Source organism: Carica papaya, chromosome 1 (genome assembly GCF_054855325.1).
Source record: "Carica papaya isolate Zhongbai chromosome 1, ASM5485532v1, whole genome shotgun sequence".
In the NCBI taxonomy this organism is placed as follows: Eukaryota; Viridiplantae; Streptophyta; class Magnoliopsida; order Brassicales; family Caricaceae; genus Carica; species Carica papaya.
Window position 1 is genome coordinate 23,400,693 of NC_142309.1, and position 20,086 is coordinate 23,420,778.

The 20,086-nt window shown below is 34.8% G+C and overlaps 1 protein-coding gene across 1 annotated transcript; it reads right to left on the minus strand.

Annotated features, from left to right (window-relative positions):
- Positions 1 to 98: 98 nt before the first annotated feature.
- On the minus strand, positions 99 to 4,288 carry LOC110818876 (O-fucosyltransferase family protein). The gene is made up of 10 exons (XM_022047895.2): positions 3,950 to 4,288; positions 3,328 to 3,390; positions 3,161 to 3,242; positions 2,944 to 3,014; positions 2,720 to 2,808; positions 2,414 to 2,617; positions 1,575 to 1,845; positions 1,094 to 1,321; positions 739 to 936; positions 99 to 419 (listed from the first exon to the last, which is right to left on the minus strand). The coding sequence occupies exons 1-10, from the start codon at positions 4,085 to 4,087 to the stop codon at positions 210 to 212; spliced, it is 1,554 nt and encodes a 517-aa protein (XP_021903587.1). The 5' UTR covers positions 4,088 to 4,288; the 3' UTR covers positions 99 to 209.
- Positions 4,289 to 20,086: the final 15,798 nt, after the last annotated feature.

Genomic DNA, 20,086 nt, shown 5'->3' on the forward strand with positions numbered 1-20,086 from the left:
GGGAGAAAATATTAAAATGGTCCCCTCTATAGTTACTGCCATTTGAATTTTATTTACCATTGCGTTAATTAATATCTTAATATGTCAACTTCACATGCTGTAGTAAAAAACAGATTCATATCGTAAAATAGAATCTACATTAGCTCAACAACAATCACGTTTGAAAATGGTTAATTACAGCTTTATGAATTACCATGTCTGAGTTCATTTTAAGCTTCACACATGCAATCGGGAGCAGGATATGTATATATGGATTGCTTCTCCTTTCGCAACCTGATCTGTCCCTGTCTATTTTTATGCCCATTGATGACTCGATGCTGAAACTCTGACCACCCCATGCTCTTGTTCAGGAAGATATGACCCAACAGCACCATGTTTGGTCTTATGGTCTTCAGATTCAAGTAAGCTCGATGTGCTAACTGTTGACAGATGAAAAAAAAAGGTCCTGAGATGATTTGAATTGTTCTTATTCTAAGTACCCAAAACATATTCTAGAATGGATTATCACATTTTGTTGTTGAGAACTAAATTCATAACCTATATTTTCTCCCAATTTATATAGATGACTCATCACTCATGGTTTATGAATTGTACAAAATGACCAACTAAAAAGCTCATAAAAACTATTTTATATATAGATGGCACTCTTTTTGGGATTAATAGTTTCTCACTCTAAAAATTAGTCATGATATGATGGTTTTATTGAACTGTACCGTGCTCTTTAAGAAACTTCCTTACCAGAGCATTATGCATGTTTCCTGGGGAAGCTGAGATGAAGATATCACTCTGCATGCTCACATAATAATCAACGGCTGCCAACAAAGAAGCCCTGCCTTCAACCTTGGCCAAATCCTCTTCAGAGGCAAGACTTTTCTTGTCTTCCATTAGGGGAAATAGTTTACGCAAAGTTGAAATCCTCGCCTCTCCACCGTAAACCTGCCAAAAAATATGGACTCCTGAATGTCAGACTCCCTGTGTGAAATCAAAGGTTTGTTTGTCACTGAGAAGAAATGCCAAAAACCATGTGAATCTCAAGCATTTAGAGCTCTTAATAGTTCAGAACATTTATTTCTGGGAGTAGAGGAAAACAAACCTTGTGTGAAGCAAGATATAATCTTGTATTATTGTCGAAGCCTAAAGCTGCAAGGAGCAAACCAATTTCCTCCGGAGTTAAAGGACAACGTCCTTGATTTCTTAACTCCTCGTCAGTGAACTGAGAATTTAAGACTCTTCCTTGCCAAATTGTTTGGCGGTACTTTGCTAAAGCCAGTTTTTCGGCTTTACCCCCACCAAAATTGCAGGCTGAGTGAGCAGCCATATCCTAAATGAGTAAAGTTCGATAGGAGAAGATAGAAGTCAACCCATAAGGAAAAAAAAAGTAGCACTTATGAAACCCCAAGTGATAGTCTCACTGACTTCAATGCCTATTTCCAGATAACAAACTGACAACATACATCTTTTCCATTCACATGAAGTATGAATTTGCAAAATATTAAACTGAAAAGGCTATATAATGATAGTAATTCATCTGGACACAAAAGATTAATAAGTAATGAAGAAACTGAGGTTCATACTTTGTCAAAGCGAAGATGTAGAACAACAAACTGTTCAGCACCCACTCGTTCTGAGGCATGCCTTTCTTCCTGCAGGGACCCAGCTCCTGAATTCTGAAAGTTTGCAGGAGGATGGCGGAGGCGATGAACTAGGGTCTCCCCTAATGTCCTTATATGAGGAACAAACACTAGTGCTTCAAAATTGACCTTGCAACGTAATCGCTGGATATTCACAGGCAAGTTATCAAAAGCCAAACGGTGTGAGAATGGGGCAACTGCTGCAATCCCATAACTACAATCACAACAAAGAATTTATAGAGATAGATCAGTCCACTTGTGGACCAAAGGAGAAATAATTGATGAAAGGGAATCCTAGACACTACTAACTTACTACAGACCAAGGAAAATCTTTGATAAAATAAATTTATGGAGACTGCTCCACATGTATAAAGTAAGAATCTAAGCTGCATTCAACTGAAACTTCTAAGAACCAATTATATAATGCATTAGTGGCCCAAATTTTTATTGTCAGAAAATGCCATCAAAAACTCCAAATTATAACACCACAAATTCAGCCTTCACTTGGGAAATGGTGAAAAAATTATGATAAGGATAGTTTCCCCAGTAATGGTAAGAGTCATGTAGTATTTATTATACTTTATATTCCTCTAGGGATGACATGATAACGGTAGAAAACAGAGATCAAGCATAAGCACTTTACACTAGTTATTGGAATAAGAACTAAGAAAAAACTGAATGATTCAGAAAAGCCAAATATGCTGAAAAGCTTTAAATATGAAAACCAAAGGAGCATCATAAATTAATTTCTCATAAAACTATTGATCTTGAGAACAACTAACCTCTGCATTATAGGCAATACATTTTCCAGATACCAGTTGGCGGAAGCATGGAGTGGTGCTGTTTTAATTCTAGTAGCTCGAATACCTGTAGCATAATACTCCCTTGTACTCCAAGAGTATTGAAGAGGCAACTCTTTTACCACATGCACATCGTTATGAAGGACACTAATGAAGTGATCTACATCAAAAATATCTGTGAATGAACTGTAGAAAATATGCATGTCAATTTCCATAATGGCTTCATCTTGGACCGCAAAAGTTGATGATATAAGTATAGGTCGTAAGATAGGTTACTCTTGTAAATACCTAAAATCTTGCCAAACAGGATTTACTTCAAGGTGTGGAATCACCAACGTTGCATTCAATACCTTAGCAACAGCAACTGCATCACATATCTATGTAATAAAAATCAGAAAACATTGAAACGCCACTCTACATGAACAAAAGTGGAAAACGACTAAATTAAATAATATTTTGACCACATGGATATGCTTGCTTTTTGTGATTGCCTTTCATTTGATATTGCTCACCCCCATTCTTTGTTGGTTTAAACCCCCATCAAGGAACACCTGGAGATACCTTTGAGACTTCTCTGGCAGTGCTGCAAGAAGATAATTTAAGTTCATTAGATACAACAACTGAAGAAAATCTGACCAAGGTGAAGATCTCATGGCCTATTTCCTAATGTCAATAGAATGAACCCGTGAAAAGAACAACTCTTTGCTGGCTGCAGCTTCAAACACTTACAAGGGAAGCTGGGAGATTCCACGCAAGGTTTCCATCCTTGGTTGGCCAAGGGAGACCACAGCTCCGACTGCTGTTTGATAGACTGGAAAAAAATGTGAAAAATGAGAGAAAAACTTAAATGCCTAAGTCTTTGAAGAAATTAAACCAAGTTGATAAAACCCACTTACAGATTCACGGTTAAGAGCCCCTTTTAATAGAGACAGATGTCTAGGTTTTGGAGCATTCCATTCCTACAAGGCTACAGTTCCTTTAGCATTTCTATAGACTAACAGAAAGTTGCAAAAAATATCACAAATTACATAGTTATCTGCAAGAAAACAGTGAGGGAGAAATCCATTCTAGAATTGATCATAAAATTTTCAACTTCTATATGCCAGAATAAACGTTAAAGAACACCCAAAAAACATTTGAAAAATGTATACATTAGAAAATAACAAGGCTTCTAATTGCATTGCAGTCAATACTACACTACCAGTTAACCCTCTGTCATATAAAACCAACACTCAAGCTACACATACATAACAAAACTAAAAAGAGGAACAATCAAACAAAGTATCCTTTGATGAGATCTTTCAATCAACTAGGTTATATTCCCTAATGATATTCAAACAATTAAGTGGTGATTAACTGAAGTAAAAGAAAAACTTGTGATTCGTACACATTACACTGAGATTCATTGAAATGGTGTATGGGAACTGGTAATCAGTGCCTACTCAGCTTAATCATAAGTCTAAAATCAAATCATAAAACAATAGAAGGGGGAAAATGCCAATAACAACAAAGACGCACAGAGAACAGAGAAGGTGAGGCGCGACTCAATGGGCCAAATAGATTAGGCATGAAAATCGGTAAGAGAATCATGAAAAGTCCTGCAAGAGCCATTCTCTGCGATTGATGTTGATGATTATGTGAATTGTACAAGTTCATCGTTTCAAACGGAAAAAGGAAAAGAAAAAAAAAAGAAACTGGAGACAGATCCTAATTGTGCAAAAGTTTTAACTTTTTAAGTGAGGGAAAATGGCGTCTTTGGAGGGATCGTAAAATGGAGTAGATCTGCCATTAACAGAGGAAAGTTTTACTTAGCCGGCTTATATTGATAAATCAAAGAACTGGAGACAGGATTCAATAAAGTACGTTAAATCCAACGGTTTTAGAATAACGCTTCTATACAAGTCAGATGCTTGTTGTTGTTTTTTTTTTAAATAAATATATTTGATATTATATACATACACCAAAGGTAATATAATAAAAATAATATTTAATCACTTGCTACAAAGTTTAAATTAACTTAATTTATGTAACACCCCAAAAATTTATTATTATTTTTATGAATATTAATTTGTTTCGTTTTAATTTTTTTTATAAATTTATATAAATTAAATAATTATTTATTTAATAATATATAATTTTAATTTAGTTTAATTTAATTAATTAAAAATAAAAATAAAAATAATGATAAAAATAGGTAAAATTATTTTTGAGATTTAATTGAAAACAATTTTCGGAAAGAGGGATAAAAATTCAGATTTTGAGAGTATTTTTGAAAAAAAATCGAAAACCAGGGGTCAAAATATAATTTAGAAAAATTGTGCTACGTCAGCAGCCCCGTCAGTAGCCCGGTCAGCAGTCCCGGCCAACCAGGACACACCGCGTGGCAGAAATGCTGACGCAGGAGGCCACGCGGAACGGGGCCACGTGGGCGATCCGCGTGCACGCGATCGGACGGCTGAGATCTGTTCCTGCGCGCACGGACAGTTCAGATCAAAAGCGCGTGCGGACGGCCCAGATTGCACGCGTACGGACGACCCAGATTGAATCACGCACGAACGATCCAGATCGCATCGCGATGGACGGTCCATATTAAATTGTGATGGACGGCTCAGATTGAAAGCGGAATGTTATAAATAATCTCATCCACACCCAAACTCAAACCCTAACTGCCAGAGCCCTCGCCGGAGAAGACAGCCCAGCCACCGAAGGAACTGACCGCCACCACCCGTCGCCGCACCGGAGCACTTTTCGACTGCCAAACGAGGTAAAAATTTTTCCTTTGGCTCGGATTTTGATTCTAAACCCACCTGTGGCCAAATTGGAGCCAAATCACTGGCCAATTGGCCGGAAAATGCCGCCGCGGGTTTCTTCGATTTTTGCCTCCAATGAGGCCATTTTCGATTTCCGTTCGATGTTATTTTTCTACCACTGTGACCATCGTCCTTTCCTCTACAGGTTGACCGGAGCAAAACACCAAATCGCGACTCGAGCCGGAGGAGCTGCCGCACCCGAGAGCTCCGCCGCAGGTAAGTCTCGGTTTTTTGTATTTTTTTTTTTGCCCACCGAGGGCCCTACGTGTGTTTTATCACAGGAACCAATGCAAGTTTGGCCGAATTCGGCCGGAAACGGCCAACCCGAGGCGGATCACCGCCGTGCCAGAATTTCGAAATTGGCCGAACAGGCCCTGGGTCTGATTTTGAATTATTTGTGGACACGTGTAGGTACCAGAAGTGTGTTTTAGTTCCCGAAAAAAAATTCAAGAAATCTAGGAACAGCCCGTAGGCGCAGTAAAAAAACCAGTCTTAGACTCCAAATCAAGTAAGGATCTCTCACCCCATTTTCTATCACGGCATTAAAGTTTAATAAATGATAAAACGGTATTTTATAAATTAATAGATATGTATAATTAATTAAGGTTGCTAATGGAGCCTGAATCTAATATATTTTTCGGTCAGTTCCTGTTTGATTTATTTTACAGTTTAAATGCAGTATAATATCTGATTTGTTTATTCTGTGGCTTCATATGTATGAATCACTGTTTAATTCGTTATGGTTTGATTATTGTGAACCCGATGTTATGTTTGCCTTGTCTGGTGTTCGTTACTGGTTTACGTATTCATGTTTGATTAGGTAATTGAGACTACGAACAAATAGGAATGTGATTGAGTTGATAAATGGATAGATTGACAGCCTCACTAGATATCCTGGGAGATGGTGGATGGATCGATCCATAGGGGACCCTACTGGGAACGTTGTCTCTCATACCAGACGGGGTATGGAAACCTTAAATATTTTGACGCTCATACCGGACGGGGTATGGGGACGACCATGGAATTAAGTAGTTAGAGTGAAGGGTTCCCGTGTGGCGGGAACCCCCATGGATACTGGTAGGCTGATAAAAGAGGAAATTTGTTGTCTGATGATTGAAATATAAAAATATGAAATATAAAAATTGTTTTCATGAATCTCACCGAGATAAGTGGACAGTAAAGGATTTTATTATTGATAAATGAATTTGTTATAAATTATGCTTCATTGGTCGTTTTTATTTTCTACCAACCTTTAATTATGTGACAGTGAAATAGATATATTTACTGGACTAGTGTAACTCATCCCTTACTTAACTATTTCAAATCAGGAGGGCTTGGTTCCCAAGCCCGTTCCGCAGGAAGACGACGAGTAGATGCCTAAAGATTTTATAGTTTTCCTTATAGTATTTATTTATACTATTTACTTTAGTTAGCTTATTCTTTCATACGGTTAATACGTTTTGGTTATTGTGTAATGGATGTTAACCATAATCTATTTTATTTCGCTTCCGCACTTAGAAATTTTATATACATTTCCTTTAAATTTCCGGCGTCGTTACAATTTATATATTTCATACATATATAAATGTAAGTATAACCTATACTAAGTGAATATATATATATATATATATATATATTTAATTTTGCAGTAAACACTAAATGATAACAGAGACTATAAAATTTTTTTCTCAATTTTCAAAGTCGTTAACAGAGACTATAAAATTTTCTTAATCCATAACCAACTCCTTTTTTTAAATTGATAATACAAAATAAAAATAATTTCAATCAATTTCATTTGTTAAGATTATTAAGAATTGAGTCGAATCTATCAAAAATTATCTCATCAATCATCTCCAACTCCAAATCGATGCCTGCAACTATTTCAATACCAATATTTTCTTAGACACTTATACCATGTTTGAATAAATTTTAGTGATAGTTAATTAATGTATGGTAATGACAGCGATTAGATGTCAATAACATAATATGAGAATGACAAAATTTTTTTATATTTGAAATAATTATATATTAATGTATGTTAATGATATATTTTTGTTTAGATGATAGGATGATATGATTATATTTTCAGTTAAATTACTAATTATTCTCTACTTATTTATGTAATAGTAAGTAGTATATAAGAAATATATAATAAAAAAAATAAATTATTTATCAATATAATTATATTTATATTCAAATAAATAATTATTACAAATTAAATTTTTACATTTAATAAAATAAATAAGAAATTGTGATGATAAAAATAAAATTAAGTATATTATATGAAGGATATAAAAGAAAAAAAGTAACATGACGTTCACATGCCACTGATCCGGTGATTTTAAAATTCATCCAAAATTTACCAATAAGATATTGTTTGTTATCATTCGAAGTTGAAATAAACATAATTTTTTTACATTCGTGGAATACCATACATTAAAATTTTATCATTTACTACGATTCAAACAGAATGTTAAAAATCAATTTGGAGAGCAATATTTCAAAGTTGACTTAATATAAATTTTGTTGAGCCTTTTCTATTCGTGTTTATACAATGTGATCTCACAATTATATAAAATATGAAGTTTTATCAAAACATTACCATAATGTCAATAACTTGCTGTGGAAATGTAAAATCACAATGTATAAACACGTGGTAAAAAGATTTAACGGAGTTTCTGAAATTTTTATTTCATTTCTGAGATTTTCCCCAAAACTTGAAACGGTCATTTTTCACTTTTGCTGTTTTTAAGTGCACGCACACATTATTAATTAATTTACATAATTGACAAACATATACATTTATATATCTATATAATAGGAAACTGTTCACGTATAATATATATGTATATACAGATCATATCCGCGCATATACACATTATTAATTGCGGGTGAATAAATATACATATTTATTGGGTATGCACGCACATGTATGACTGCTTTTATCTCTAATCAAACCAGTACATTCCACAAGAAACTCCATCGGGCCTTCATCCAATGTTGTGCAAAACAAGTTTTATACGCAAAGAAAAAAGCATCATCAATTTTCATTGCATTTGTATGATGATCGATCAAATGAACAGAAAAAATTTCATGCATGACTGACCCAAACATGAAATCTTTGCACAACATTGCGATATAAAAAGTGTTTCAAATCATTATTGCGATATGAAAACAAACATGAAATGACGGTCATACGCCAATCTTTTAACTTTCTTCGGAGAAAAAAACAGATGACTGATCATCACTCTGCCCAAAACCCACAAAAAAGATTCAATCAATCATTCAAGAAAACCATTCTCGCAAGTTTCATTCAATATTCAATCAAAGGGGCCCGATTGATCCAAAAAATCACCATTAATCTTGCAATATTTTTCTTCGGAAACCCTAAAGATGGTAGGAAGAGATTGAAAATCATCCATAGAATACCCAACAAACAGGACAAATGCGAAAGGCCCGGGACCTCCTATTCAAGCGCACCTGGTGAAACCAATGCAGGCATTGCAGCAGAGTAAAAGCGTCGTTGTCTGCAATCACTCTGCTGCAAATAAAACATAATCTGCTAAACCCAAGAGGTAAATGAATCGGATCAAGCTCATTTTGTCTCCTCCACCAGGACAACGCATCAAGCCCCGGCTACGAGTTAGACGCCGCACCCAAATTTCCTGCACGGAACCTAGCGGGATTCCACAGAGACCACATCGAAGCATCATGTTCATCAGGATAGTCGTAAATTCTCGCCACAGCGCAATATATCCTCACCACCACAATATTTGCATACTATGGCAGTCGCTGAAACTGTAATATCATATTGCGTACATACGTCATGAAAACATTGAACAGAGTTAGCTTTGAATCAACGGGGAAGAACCGTCCTCCCAGCTGATCCTCGAGTGCCAAGTAAATGCTATCGGCGGTCTGGAAGTGGCCGAAGGCGTCGGTCTGGAGTAGAAGACCGTTGATGAGATGGATTTCAAAGAATTGCTCTCTTTCTAGACAATCTTGAAGAATGACGCTGAATGGGAGTGATTCTAATTTGTATATGGAGTTTACTGAGACGAACCGGTGGGGTGGGAGAGACGGTTGGAGTCCCTGATGTGGGCATCCCGGATTTTGAACATGAAGACGCAGCGGTTTGAGAAGAAAGCTTTTTGCTCTTCGGTCATTCGGTTTATCCGTGAATTTTCATTGCCGAATTTCATGAGATACGTCCCCATTGTTGATGAGCTCGGTGAAAGAAGAAGAAGAAGAAGAAGAAGAAGAAGAAGAAGAAGAAGCCACAACTCTTCGTGATTAGTTTCCGTTATTACTGTTTCTCCCCTTTACATAGATTAAACCTGTACGATGACGTTTTCGACTTTGTAGATGGAGGGAGTACGTCCGACGTCGTATCGATAGAGTCAAATTCACGCGGGAAACTCATGTAACTCGGCCTAAACCGGTGAGCCAATGGGCCCAAAACCGGTGAACTAATGGGCCGAAAACCTGTGAGCTAATGGGCCCAATACAATCAACTGCTGCAAAATTTTATTGAGGGAAAAGAAAACAATTTACTAAATATATTCTGTAAAATTTTATACTGTAACAAAATTAATTAATTATTTGATTGAATTGTTTGTATTTATTTTTCTCAATAGAATATTAGAGGTTCTAATTATACTGTGTAATTTCATATATAATTAGCATGTACGCTTTACTTAATTAATAAAATATATATTTTTTTATTTAATGAATTAAAATAAAATATTATCTAGTTAAAAGTTTTATTTAAGAAAATTATTTTACTTAAAAAATATGATTTTTTTAGCTTATATATATATATATGGGTTTTACCTTTACAATATATACATATATTTTATATCTATGTACATATAAGTATAGGTTATTGATCAAAGATAAAAAAAAAAAGGTGTGTTGTGTCTTTGCGTTCTCAATCCTCGAAGCCGCCAGCAGAGACACTGAGAGTTTCTTCACCCACAATCAGTTCCTCTTGCTGAGCCCCTAAATATATAATAGAAACAATCTCTTCAACGTCATTTTGCCAAGAATGTCCAGAAAGAGACCAGCCCATCAAAACCTACCTCATCAACCATCTTCAACTCCAAACCAACACCTATGACCATTTCATGGCTGCCAACGGCTTCAACATTTTTTGAAATTCAAGGCTCAATTTGGAGAGCAATACCTCAATGTTGATAATATACAAACTCTAAATCTTTTCAAAACGTATTTATACGTTATGATTTTGTAGTTTTAGAATATAGAATTGTATCAAAATATTATCGTGACGCTGATAAGTTGCTATGCTGGAGATATTATAATTATATTGATATGGCTGATGCTTCCTTGTGGTGGGAATTGAATCCTATTTGTTTTTACAGCAAAAAGTTTGCTTGCAGCGTATAACTCACAGATGGGCTTGATTCTTTATACAGATTAAGCGAGATAATATAGCTTTGATGGGATGAAAATTTTAAATGAATAACTATTATATATATATATATATATTACATTAGAGATAAACTGATTTAATTTTGTCTCAAGTTTTATTAGCGAAAATATCTAATTAAATAATGATATCACTGACACCATGCATGCATATGTATTATACCTTTACAATATTATATACGTAATTTATATGTATATACAGAGACAAACTATTGATGCTATTTCTTGTAAAAGAATTAGTTATACACAACGACAAATATCGCTCCGATACTGTTAGTTCTTTGGTACAATATCCATGCATGATTATAAACACTACACAAACAGTAGAGATATCATGACATATCACTCATATATATATATATATACACACACGTGGCTGTATACAGATAGTTAAATACATGTGCGCATATATATATATATATATATGGCTTAAGTTCATTATGCTGACAAGATATTGCTTCTATATTGTTGGTTATCTGGTACAATATGTATGCATGAATATAACACAACACATACATATTACTAACATATATATGTGGCTGTATACACATTGTCACATGTGCATATATATGTTTCTCAGCATGCAAATTCATTTCCTAATAAAAATAACTTATTATTCTCATGCGAGCAAATCTTCATAGAAAACAACATGACCCACAAAGTATAAAGTCAAGCATATCAAAACCATCACATCATTATTACCCAGCAGCTTATTTTTCCTGATAAAACTTCAATGATGATATATGATCCCTGCAACAACTAAAAGTTCATATCATCTTCGTCCAAAAAAAGAAACCCTTCAATACATGAATCTTGCGATGCAATCAATCATTCAAGAAAACCAATCTTGCAATTTTCTATGGAGAGAAAAAGAAAATGAGTAATCGTTGCTCTACCCAAAACCCACAGAGAGATATCCATCCAAGAAATCAAACAATTCAATCACATATAGACTACTTTACAAACAGGACAAAAGAGTTTCGTCCTGGACCACCCAATCCAGCACTCCTCGTGAAGACAATGCGTGCATTGCAGCATAGCAAAAACGTCGCAGAGAGGGATCACTTTGTTGCAAACAGCACAAAATCTGGGCCATCCAATACACAAGTACCAATTCATCATCTCATCAAATCTATGTTGTCTCCTCAATCTGTATAAAGAATCAAGCCCAGGCTGCATGTTATACGCCGCAACCAAATTTCTTGCACACAAGCCAATAGGATTCATTGCCTACCAGAAGGAAGCATCGGTCATGTCGACATAGTTATAATACCTCACCACAGTGCAAGTTATCGACATCACCAGAATGTTTCGATAGGATTCCATATTCTGAAACTGTAATATCAGAATGTTTAAGTACGTCAAGAAAAGATTCAACGGAGTTGGCATTTAGTCAACGATGAAGCATTGTTCCGCGAGCTGACCCTCGATTCTCAAGAAAATGCCTAAGCCGTCGGCGGACTTGAAATGACCATAGGCGTCAGTTTGGAGTTGGAGATGGTTGGTGAGGTAGGTTGCAATGGATTCGCCTCTTTCTGGACAATCTTGATAAATGACGTTGAATGGGAGCGCTTCTAATTCGTGTCGTCGGCCTAGGAAGACGATCTGGCCATGGGCGAAACTGTTGGAGTCTTTGCTGAGGGAACCGGAAGATGCAGTGGTTTTCAAACAGAGCTTTTTGCCGTTCGGTCAATCTGTTCATCAGTGCGTGTTCGCTGCCGAATCTCATGAAATACATCGCCATTGTTGATGAGCTCGGTGAAAGAAGAAGAAGAAGAAGAAGCCACAACTTTTCTTGATTAGTTTCCGTTGTAACTGTTTTCCTCCTTATGTAGACAAACCCACCCACATAGACGATACTACATCGGCTCAAAAATAAAATAAAATAAAATAAAACATAAAATATAAAATATAAAATAAAGTAAAAGCAAAAGGCGTCGCTGGAGTCACAAGTTAGTAATCCCTCCCTGCTTCGACACGCGCGTGATCGCGCATGATGTTAAACGGCACCGTTTGATGGAAAGATATATTATATATATACACACAGCATTTAATTATTAAAGGTGAATGATATAATTTAGGGGGTGGTGTGGTCTGGAATGGCATATTACATGCAAGGAGTTTTAAACAGGAAATAAGGACCGGTGTTTGTTATATTAGTCAGTCCTCTTTGCATGATCATCACTGCAGCTGCGGGAAGCCGCTGCGTTAGCCGTGACAGTCCGCCTTGGCAGGTAATTAAATTAATTATTAATGATGGGTTTAAGTAATTAATTGATTAACTAATTTATTAATGGTTATATGTAAGTAATGTATGCAACTTTCTCCTCTCTTCTGCTTTGTCAATTTCAGCTTTTCTAGCTCTCTACTTTCATTTCGTAGGTCGATCAGAAAAGAGGTTTTCTCCCTTCCCAAAAACGGTGTCGTCCATGAGGAGAATAAGTGGACGGGCTACGTTAGATTTTTGTGGATAGTGTTCGGCTGGCCGGGTTTGGGCTTTGTAAGGAGTGATATATGTTTTGTGTTTTATGAGGATGGAGTCTGGAGTTTGGGTTGGGTTTTAACTAACGTGCTCTGCATATATATATATATATATATATATATTTGGGCTAAAATTAATTGCATAGTTGACATGCATCTATGTATATATAATTGGCATAGATCAGTGCCAATATTGCCATTACATATATATGGGCACATATATGTATACAGAGGATGAAACCTGTCCGATAATCTGAATCTGGTTATGCTTCGATTCAGGAAACAAAGAAGAAAAAATCCTCTGGTTTCAATAAGAGGCCCGATTAAGGAAGAAGAGAAATATGAAATTATCCTCCTGTGTTGGGTTTCCAGCTGATGTCCGGTTATGGTAGTGAGCAGAAGCTTTAGTGTATATATATATATATACCGGGGAGGAAGAAGTTGAAGCAGAAGAGGAAAGTTGCCCGACGATTGAAACTAATGATTATACTCGGGTAAGTGGATTCAGCCTTATACTTTGATTCAACGATTACAGGCTTACGTAGCGGAGCTTTAGATGATAAAAGAAATTAATTCGCCAACTCTTTGAGAATGCATTTGGACGGGAGAAATCTCTGTTACATTGGATTCCACCATCACCAGGTGTATACAAAAGAAATTAATTGTGATGCTTCCACAGAGAAACATGGTTGGACTGGTTTTGAGGCTGTATGTAGAAATAGTACTGGTGTAGTTCTCTTTGCAGCTGTGCAGAGAATCTCAACTCCACAATCCATTGATATGGCAGAAGCGTGTAGCCTTTATCTATAGATTCCAAGAGTTGTCGATTATGGGTATGACATCATACATGTAATTGTGTTTTTGTTAAAATTAATTTTTTTAATTAAATTATTAGTTATAGAAAAATTTAATTTAAAATGAGTAGTTATAAAAAATTAAAATAAAATAATAAAAAATTAAATAACAGAATTTAATAATAATTAAATAAAATAAATAAACGGTTACCAATAGAAAAATTAATAGGAGATTTTTTGCTGGCTATATATAAATTATACTTTGTTCTTAAGAGCATTCCATTCAAATTAAATATAATATATTTTTTTTTGAAGAAAATTATGATGTATGGAAGATAAAAATGCAAACATTGCTACGATCACAAGAGATGTGGGATATAGTTGAGAATGATTATTCTCAATTTGTTGCTGGACATCAACTAACACCAGCAAAAGTAAAAAAGTTGGGAGGAAGATTAGATAAAGGACGTCAACTATAACTATAAAAAGGTATTACAGAGAGTTTGTTCTCTCAAACAATTGGTATAACTAGATCAAAGGAAGCATGAGATATATTGCAATAAGAGTTTAGGGATCCACAAAAGTGATTGCCGTAAAGTTACAGATTTTGCGTAGACAATTTCAAAATTTACAAATGAAGGAATCCAAAAAAATAAAGAAGTATTTTTTGAAGGTGATCAAGATCATGAACCAGATGCGGAATTTTGGTTGAGAAATTGTTGATCAAAAGGTAGTAGAAAAAATTTTAATTAACTTACATGAAAAATATAAATATATTATTGCAGTAATTAAATAGTCAAAAAATTTGTCTACCCTTATGATTCAACAATTGATGAGTTCGTTGGAGTCACACGAGGCAAGAAAATTACAAAGTGGGGCCAATTCTGTTGAAAGTACTTTTAATAATAGTTTTACAACTCAAACTTCTTTAACAAATAAAAAAAATTATCAAAAAAAAATGTGAACAGAATATAGAGAAGCAGTAAAATCAAACTGAAAGAGAAGTAGGTTTAAATTCAAATACGTGGTGTGACATACGTAGGAAATTAAATCATAATACGTCAAGATGTTGGAAGAAGAAATGTTGCAACAAATGCAAACAGCACGGTCATATCGCAAAATACTGAAGAAGCAGAAGTTAATTTCATAATCGCGCAAATTTCATAGAAGAAAATAAAAATTCTGAAAATATTTTCTTCACATGTCATGTTGCAATAGAAGAAAATAATATTTGGTACCTGGATCGTAACTGCACAAACCACATAATAAGTAATCAAAAATTGTTCAAAGATATAGATGCGTCATACGAAATTAAGGTACGTATAGGAAATGGTCATCTGGTTCAAGCTAAAAGGCAAAGGCAGTATTACTGTGCAATCTAAGATGAGACATAAATTTCTTCGAGATGTGCTATTAGTGCCCTATCTGAAACAGAATTTACTGAGTATCGGACAATTTTTATAAAATAGTTATGCAGTTCATTTTGAAGATGGAAGTTGCAAAATTTTCGATCAAGGAAATAATAGTTATTTCCTTGCTATAGTTGATATGGAGAGGTCTAGAAATTTTTCGCTCTAAATAAAATATGCTTAAAAAATGGCATTACGAATTGAAGTTGCTGATTGCTTAGATTTATAATATAAAAGGTATGGTCATATCAACTAGAATGCTCTAAAGCTGGTAAGAGTCAAAAATATAGTTCAAGGCTTACTACTTATCAACACAAAGTCGAGCACATGTGAAAGATGCATCTTCGACAAATAACATCGAGCATCTTTTTCATTTAGAGGATCTTAGCGAGCACGTGCACCCCTTGAACTGGTACACATCGACATATATGGGAAGATGCAAACACGTTCACAAGGCCAAAACTAGTACTTTTTAATTTTTATTGATGATTATTCAAGAATGACATATATTTTTTAAAAAAGAAAATTCAAAATCTTCTGAAGTGTTCAGAAAATTTAAAGTCATAGTACAAAATCAAAGTGATCATAAAATTAAAATTTTACAAAGTGATCGAGGTGGTGAGTTTACCTCGAAGAATACTGATAGTTTTTGTAAAGAATACAGTATTCGGAGACAGTTGACAGCAACATATACTGCTTAATAAAATAGTGTCGCTAAGAGAAGGAATCACACAATTATCGAGATAGCTAGATCGATGCTCAAGGAGAAAAATATGACTAACACTTTTTGGGCAGAAGCAGTAAATATAACAATTTATATTTTGAAGAGGAGTCTGACAAAATCTGTTCCAAATTGAACTCCAATTGAAGCATAGAGTGGTGTCAAGCTAGTGATTAGTCATATGAAGATTTTTGGTTGTGTATGTTATGCTCATGTGCCAATCCAAAATAGATCAAAATTTAATAACAAAAATGAAAATTATATTTTTACAGACTATACCGATGATACAAAAAGGTACAGGGTGTACAATTTAGAGAAAAAGAAGCTGATGATCAGCAGAGATGTCGTGTTCGATGAAAATACTTCTTGGAATTGGAAAAACAAGAAAGTTCAAGAAAAGCAGTTGTCTGCAACAATTATCTCATGGGGAGGATAAACTACTTAAGATAACACTTCAAGATAAAATGAGTCTTGTTCAAGCTCAACTTCGAGTCCAAGTTCAAGCCCGAATTCTAGTAGAAATACTAGAAAAGAATCGACTACTCCAGAGTCAACTCCAAAAAAAGTAAGAAGTCTAATAGAAATTTATGAATCCTATAATTTCTCACTAGTTGAGCCACAAAGTTTTGAAAAAGTTGAAAAACGACAAAAATAGGTAAAAGCCATGGAAGATGAAATCCACATGTTAGAAAAAAAATAATACTTAGAGAGCTAGTAAACCATCTAGAAGATCGTGCAGCGATTGGTGTTAAATGGAGTTATAAGATAAAATTGAATCCAAATAGTTCAGTTTAGAAGTATAAAACAAAACTTTTGACAAAATATTTTAAGCAAAAGTATAACATAAACTATTATGATATTTATGTTCCTACAGCAAGACTAGAGACAATTAGAGCTATTATTGCTCTAATAGCTCAAAAAGGTTGGCAATTGTGTAACTTAATGTCAAATCAACCTTTTTGAACGGTTATCTTGACAAAAAAATTTATGTCGAATAGCCAGAAAAATTTTTAATTAAAGGGAGAGAGAACAAAATATCATTATATTCGAGAAGCAGTCGAGCACCAAGAAATATAATTCAAATTTTACATAATGGATCTTCAGCTTGCTGATATCTTCACAAAAGCATTAATCAAAGAAAAATTCATACACAATCGAAATACGATTGGCGTATCAAAGAAAATAAATTAAAAAGGAAGATTGTTAGAATTAATTTATTTTACTAGATTGTCTGTTAGAGAAAAATTTAAAATGAATTGTTATGAAAAATTAAAACAAAATAACAAAAAATTAAATAAAAAAATTTAATAATAATTAAATAAAATAAATGAGCTGTTACCAATAGAAAAATTAATAGAAGATTTTTTGCTGCCTATATATAAGTTATGGGTTGTTGTATAATAATATCTCATTTTAAATATAATATATTTTATTTTTTCAATATATCTCTCTTATTTATCTTAAATTTTTTATATTGGTGCATTAAGTAAAATTTGTTTATCTTCAGTATATTTCCAAACAGATTTACCTATACACATTATCTATATATATACATAGCAGATACATAATATATAAGTGAATACATCAAAACTCAGTTCAACAGAGCAAAAAGCTGTGTTGGCAAACAACTGCGTCTTTCAGTTCTTAATCCTCAAAGCCATCAACAGAGACTCTGAGAATTTCTTTGCCCACAACTGCTTCCTCCTACTAAGCTGCCGATACAGAATAGAAGCAGGCCCATTAAACGTCATTTGCCAAGATTGTCAAGAAAGAGACCAATTCATCAAAATCTACCTATAATCAACCATCTCCAATTCCAAACTCATACCGACAGCCATTTCAAGACCTCAATTTCTTGACACTCAGACGGTCAGCTTGGAGAAGAATGTTTTGATAGGTTACCATGTTGTGAGATACTATAACTATGCTGGTGTGACGAATGGTTTCTTGTGGTGGGAATTGAATCCTATCAGCTTGTACGTGAAAATTTTGATTTCAGCCTATAACTCACAGCCTGGGTTTGTTTCTTTATATATGAATTATATATATATAACAAAAATCATATAAAAATAAAAAAAAAATCATGAAAATTTTAAATAAATAGCTATATATATAATAATTCAAATATAAACTGATTTAATCGTCTCTCACGTTTTATTAGCCAACATATCTAATTAAATAATGTACCTCATATATGTAGTGTAGCTGGATCTAGCACCTCATACATGTTTATGTATTTTACCTTTACAACATATATAAACAATTTATATGTATATACATGCACGTATAGCGGATACAGATATATATATATATAAGTTAATACAACGACATTAAATCCACACATATGTAATAAATGATTCCATTTCTCGTAAAATATTAACTTTATCACCTACAAAAATTGCCTGGACACTGTAGTTCTCTTGTATAAATACGAATACATGAATATAAACACTACACATACGGTAGATATCATTACATATTACTAATGTGAATTCTATACATTTAGGCACGTATATTTGCATATATACAGAGACAAACTAATGATGCCTTTTCTTGCAAAAGAATTAACCATACCAACAAATATTGGTACAATATCCATGCATGACTATGAGCATTATACATACAGTAGAGATATCATTACATATTACTCATATATATATATATTAGCTGGTTGTAAACATATAGTCGCATACATGAACATATATATATATATATGTAAAAACTCAAGGACCACTTTGCCTTCTCTCATCACAAGAATTAATCTATGAACGATGAGTTTCTCTCAAAAAATTGCACGCAATAAAGCTTTAGCTGTAATTGCCGTTTCGTTTGGCTAATTATTTTCTACCCAATATGCTTTTATATTATAATTATGTCCATTCTCAAATGATATTAAAATAAAAACACTTGATGGACAGTAACGTCATTTCCACTACGTTAAAGAAACTTTAAAGATTCAAAAGATTACAGAGTTTGGATCGAGTCAATGTTGAAGTATTGTTCTCCAAGCTGATCCTTGAGCTTCACGAAAATGCTGAAGCTGTCAGAGGTCTTGAAATGGCGGAAGGCGTCGGTTTTGAGTTGGAGATGGATAATGAGGTTGGTTTTGATGGATTCGTCTCTTTTTGGACATTCTTGGCAAATGAAATTGAATAGGACTCTTTCTATTCTGTATCGGCGGCTTAGCCAGAGGACCCGGTTGCGGGCAAGAAACTCTCAGAGTATCTGCTGACGGCTTCGAGGATTGAGAGCTCGAAGACGCAGTGGTTGCCAACACGTTTTTCCTCTTCGGTCAATTGAATTACCACTGAGTGTCCATTTCCGAATTGCATTTGATCCGTCGCCATTGATGAGCTCGATGAAGGAATGTGCGCCCAACTTTCTTGAATTCTCCCGAGTTCTGTGTTTCGCACTTATAAAGATAACTTTGGGTGGGCTCCACTCAGCGTTTATATTAAGTTTAAAAAAAAGAAGAAAGAAAAACTCACCGTTTTTAGAAGAGAGGAAAACGGTGTCGTTAGAGCCGCAGGCTAGTGCTCCCTTCCCGCTTCGACATGCGGGTAGTGGAATAGAGCGTCTTTAGGGAGCATTGTAGCGTAGACGGCGGAGAACAAACCGGCGACGCCTCAAGCTTGGACTTTGCGGACGCCTACAGAGATTGGACCCACTTGCGGCGCCTCGAAAATTCTCACTGCAGCGCCTCTTTCGTTTCTTATTGTGAATGAAAATGAGATACAAGGTCTTTGTACCTGGGGTTAAGTGAGGGTCACCAAAACTTCATGTACACCGAAACAAGCGCTTTTAGAACCCAATGTTAAACGGCACCGTTTGATTATGATATGTATACACGCAGAGAGCAAATACATAAGCACGGGAGAGAGCGAGACAGAGAAAGAGAGAGACAGAGAACCACCCTGCTTCTGTTGCCTGTGCTCCACGTGTCCGCTACCTCAACCCGGCTTGAATCAACGGGGAAGTAGAGGGGGAGCTGG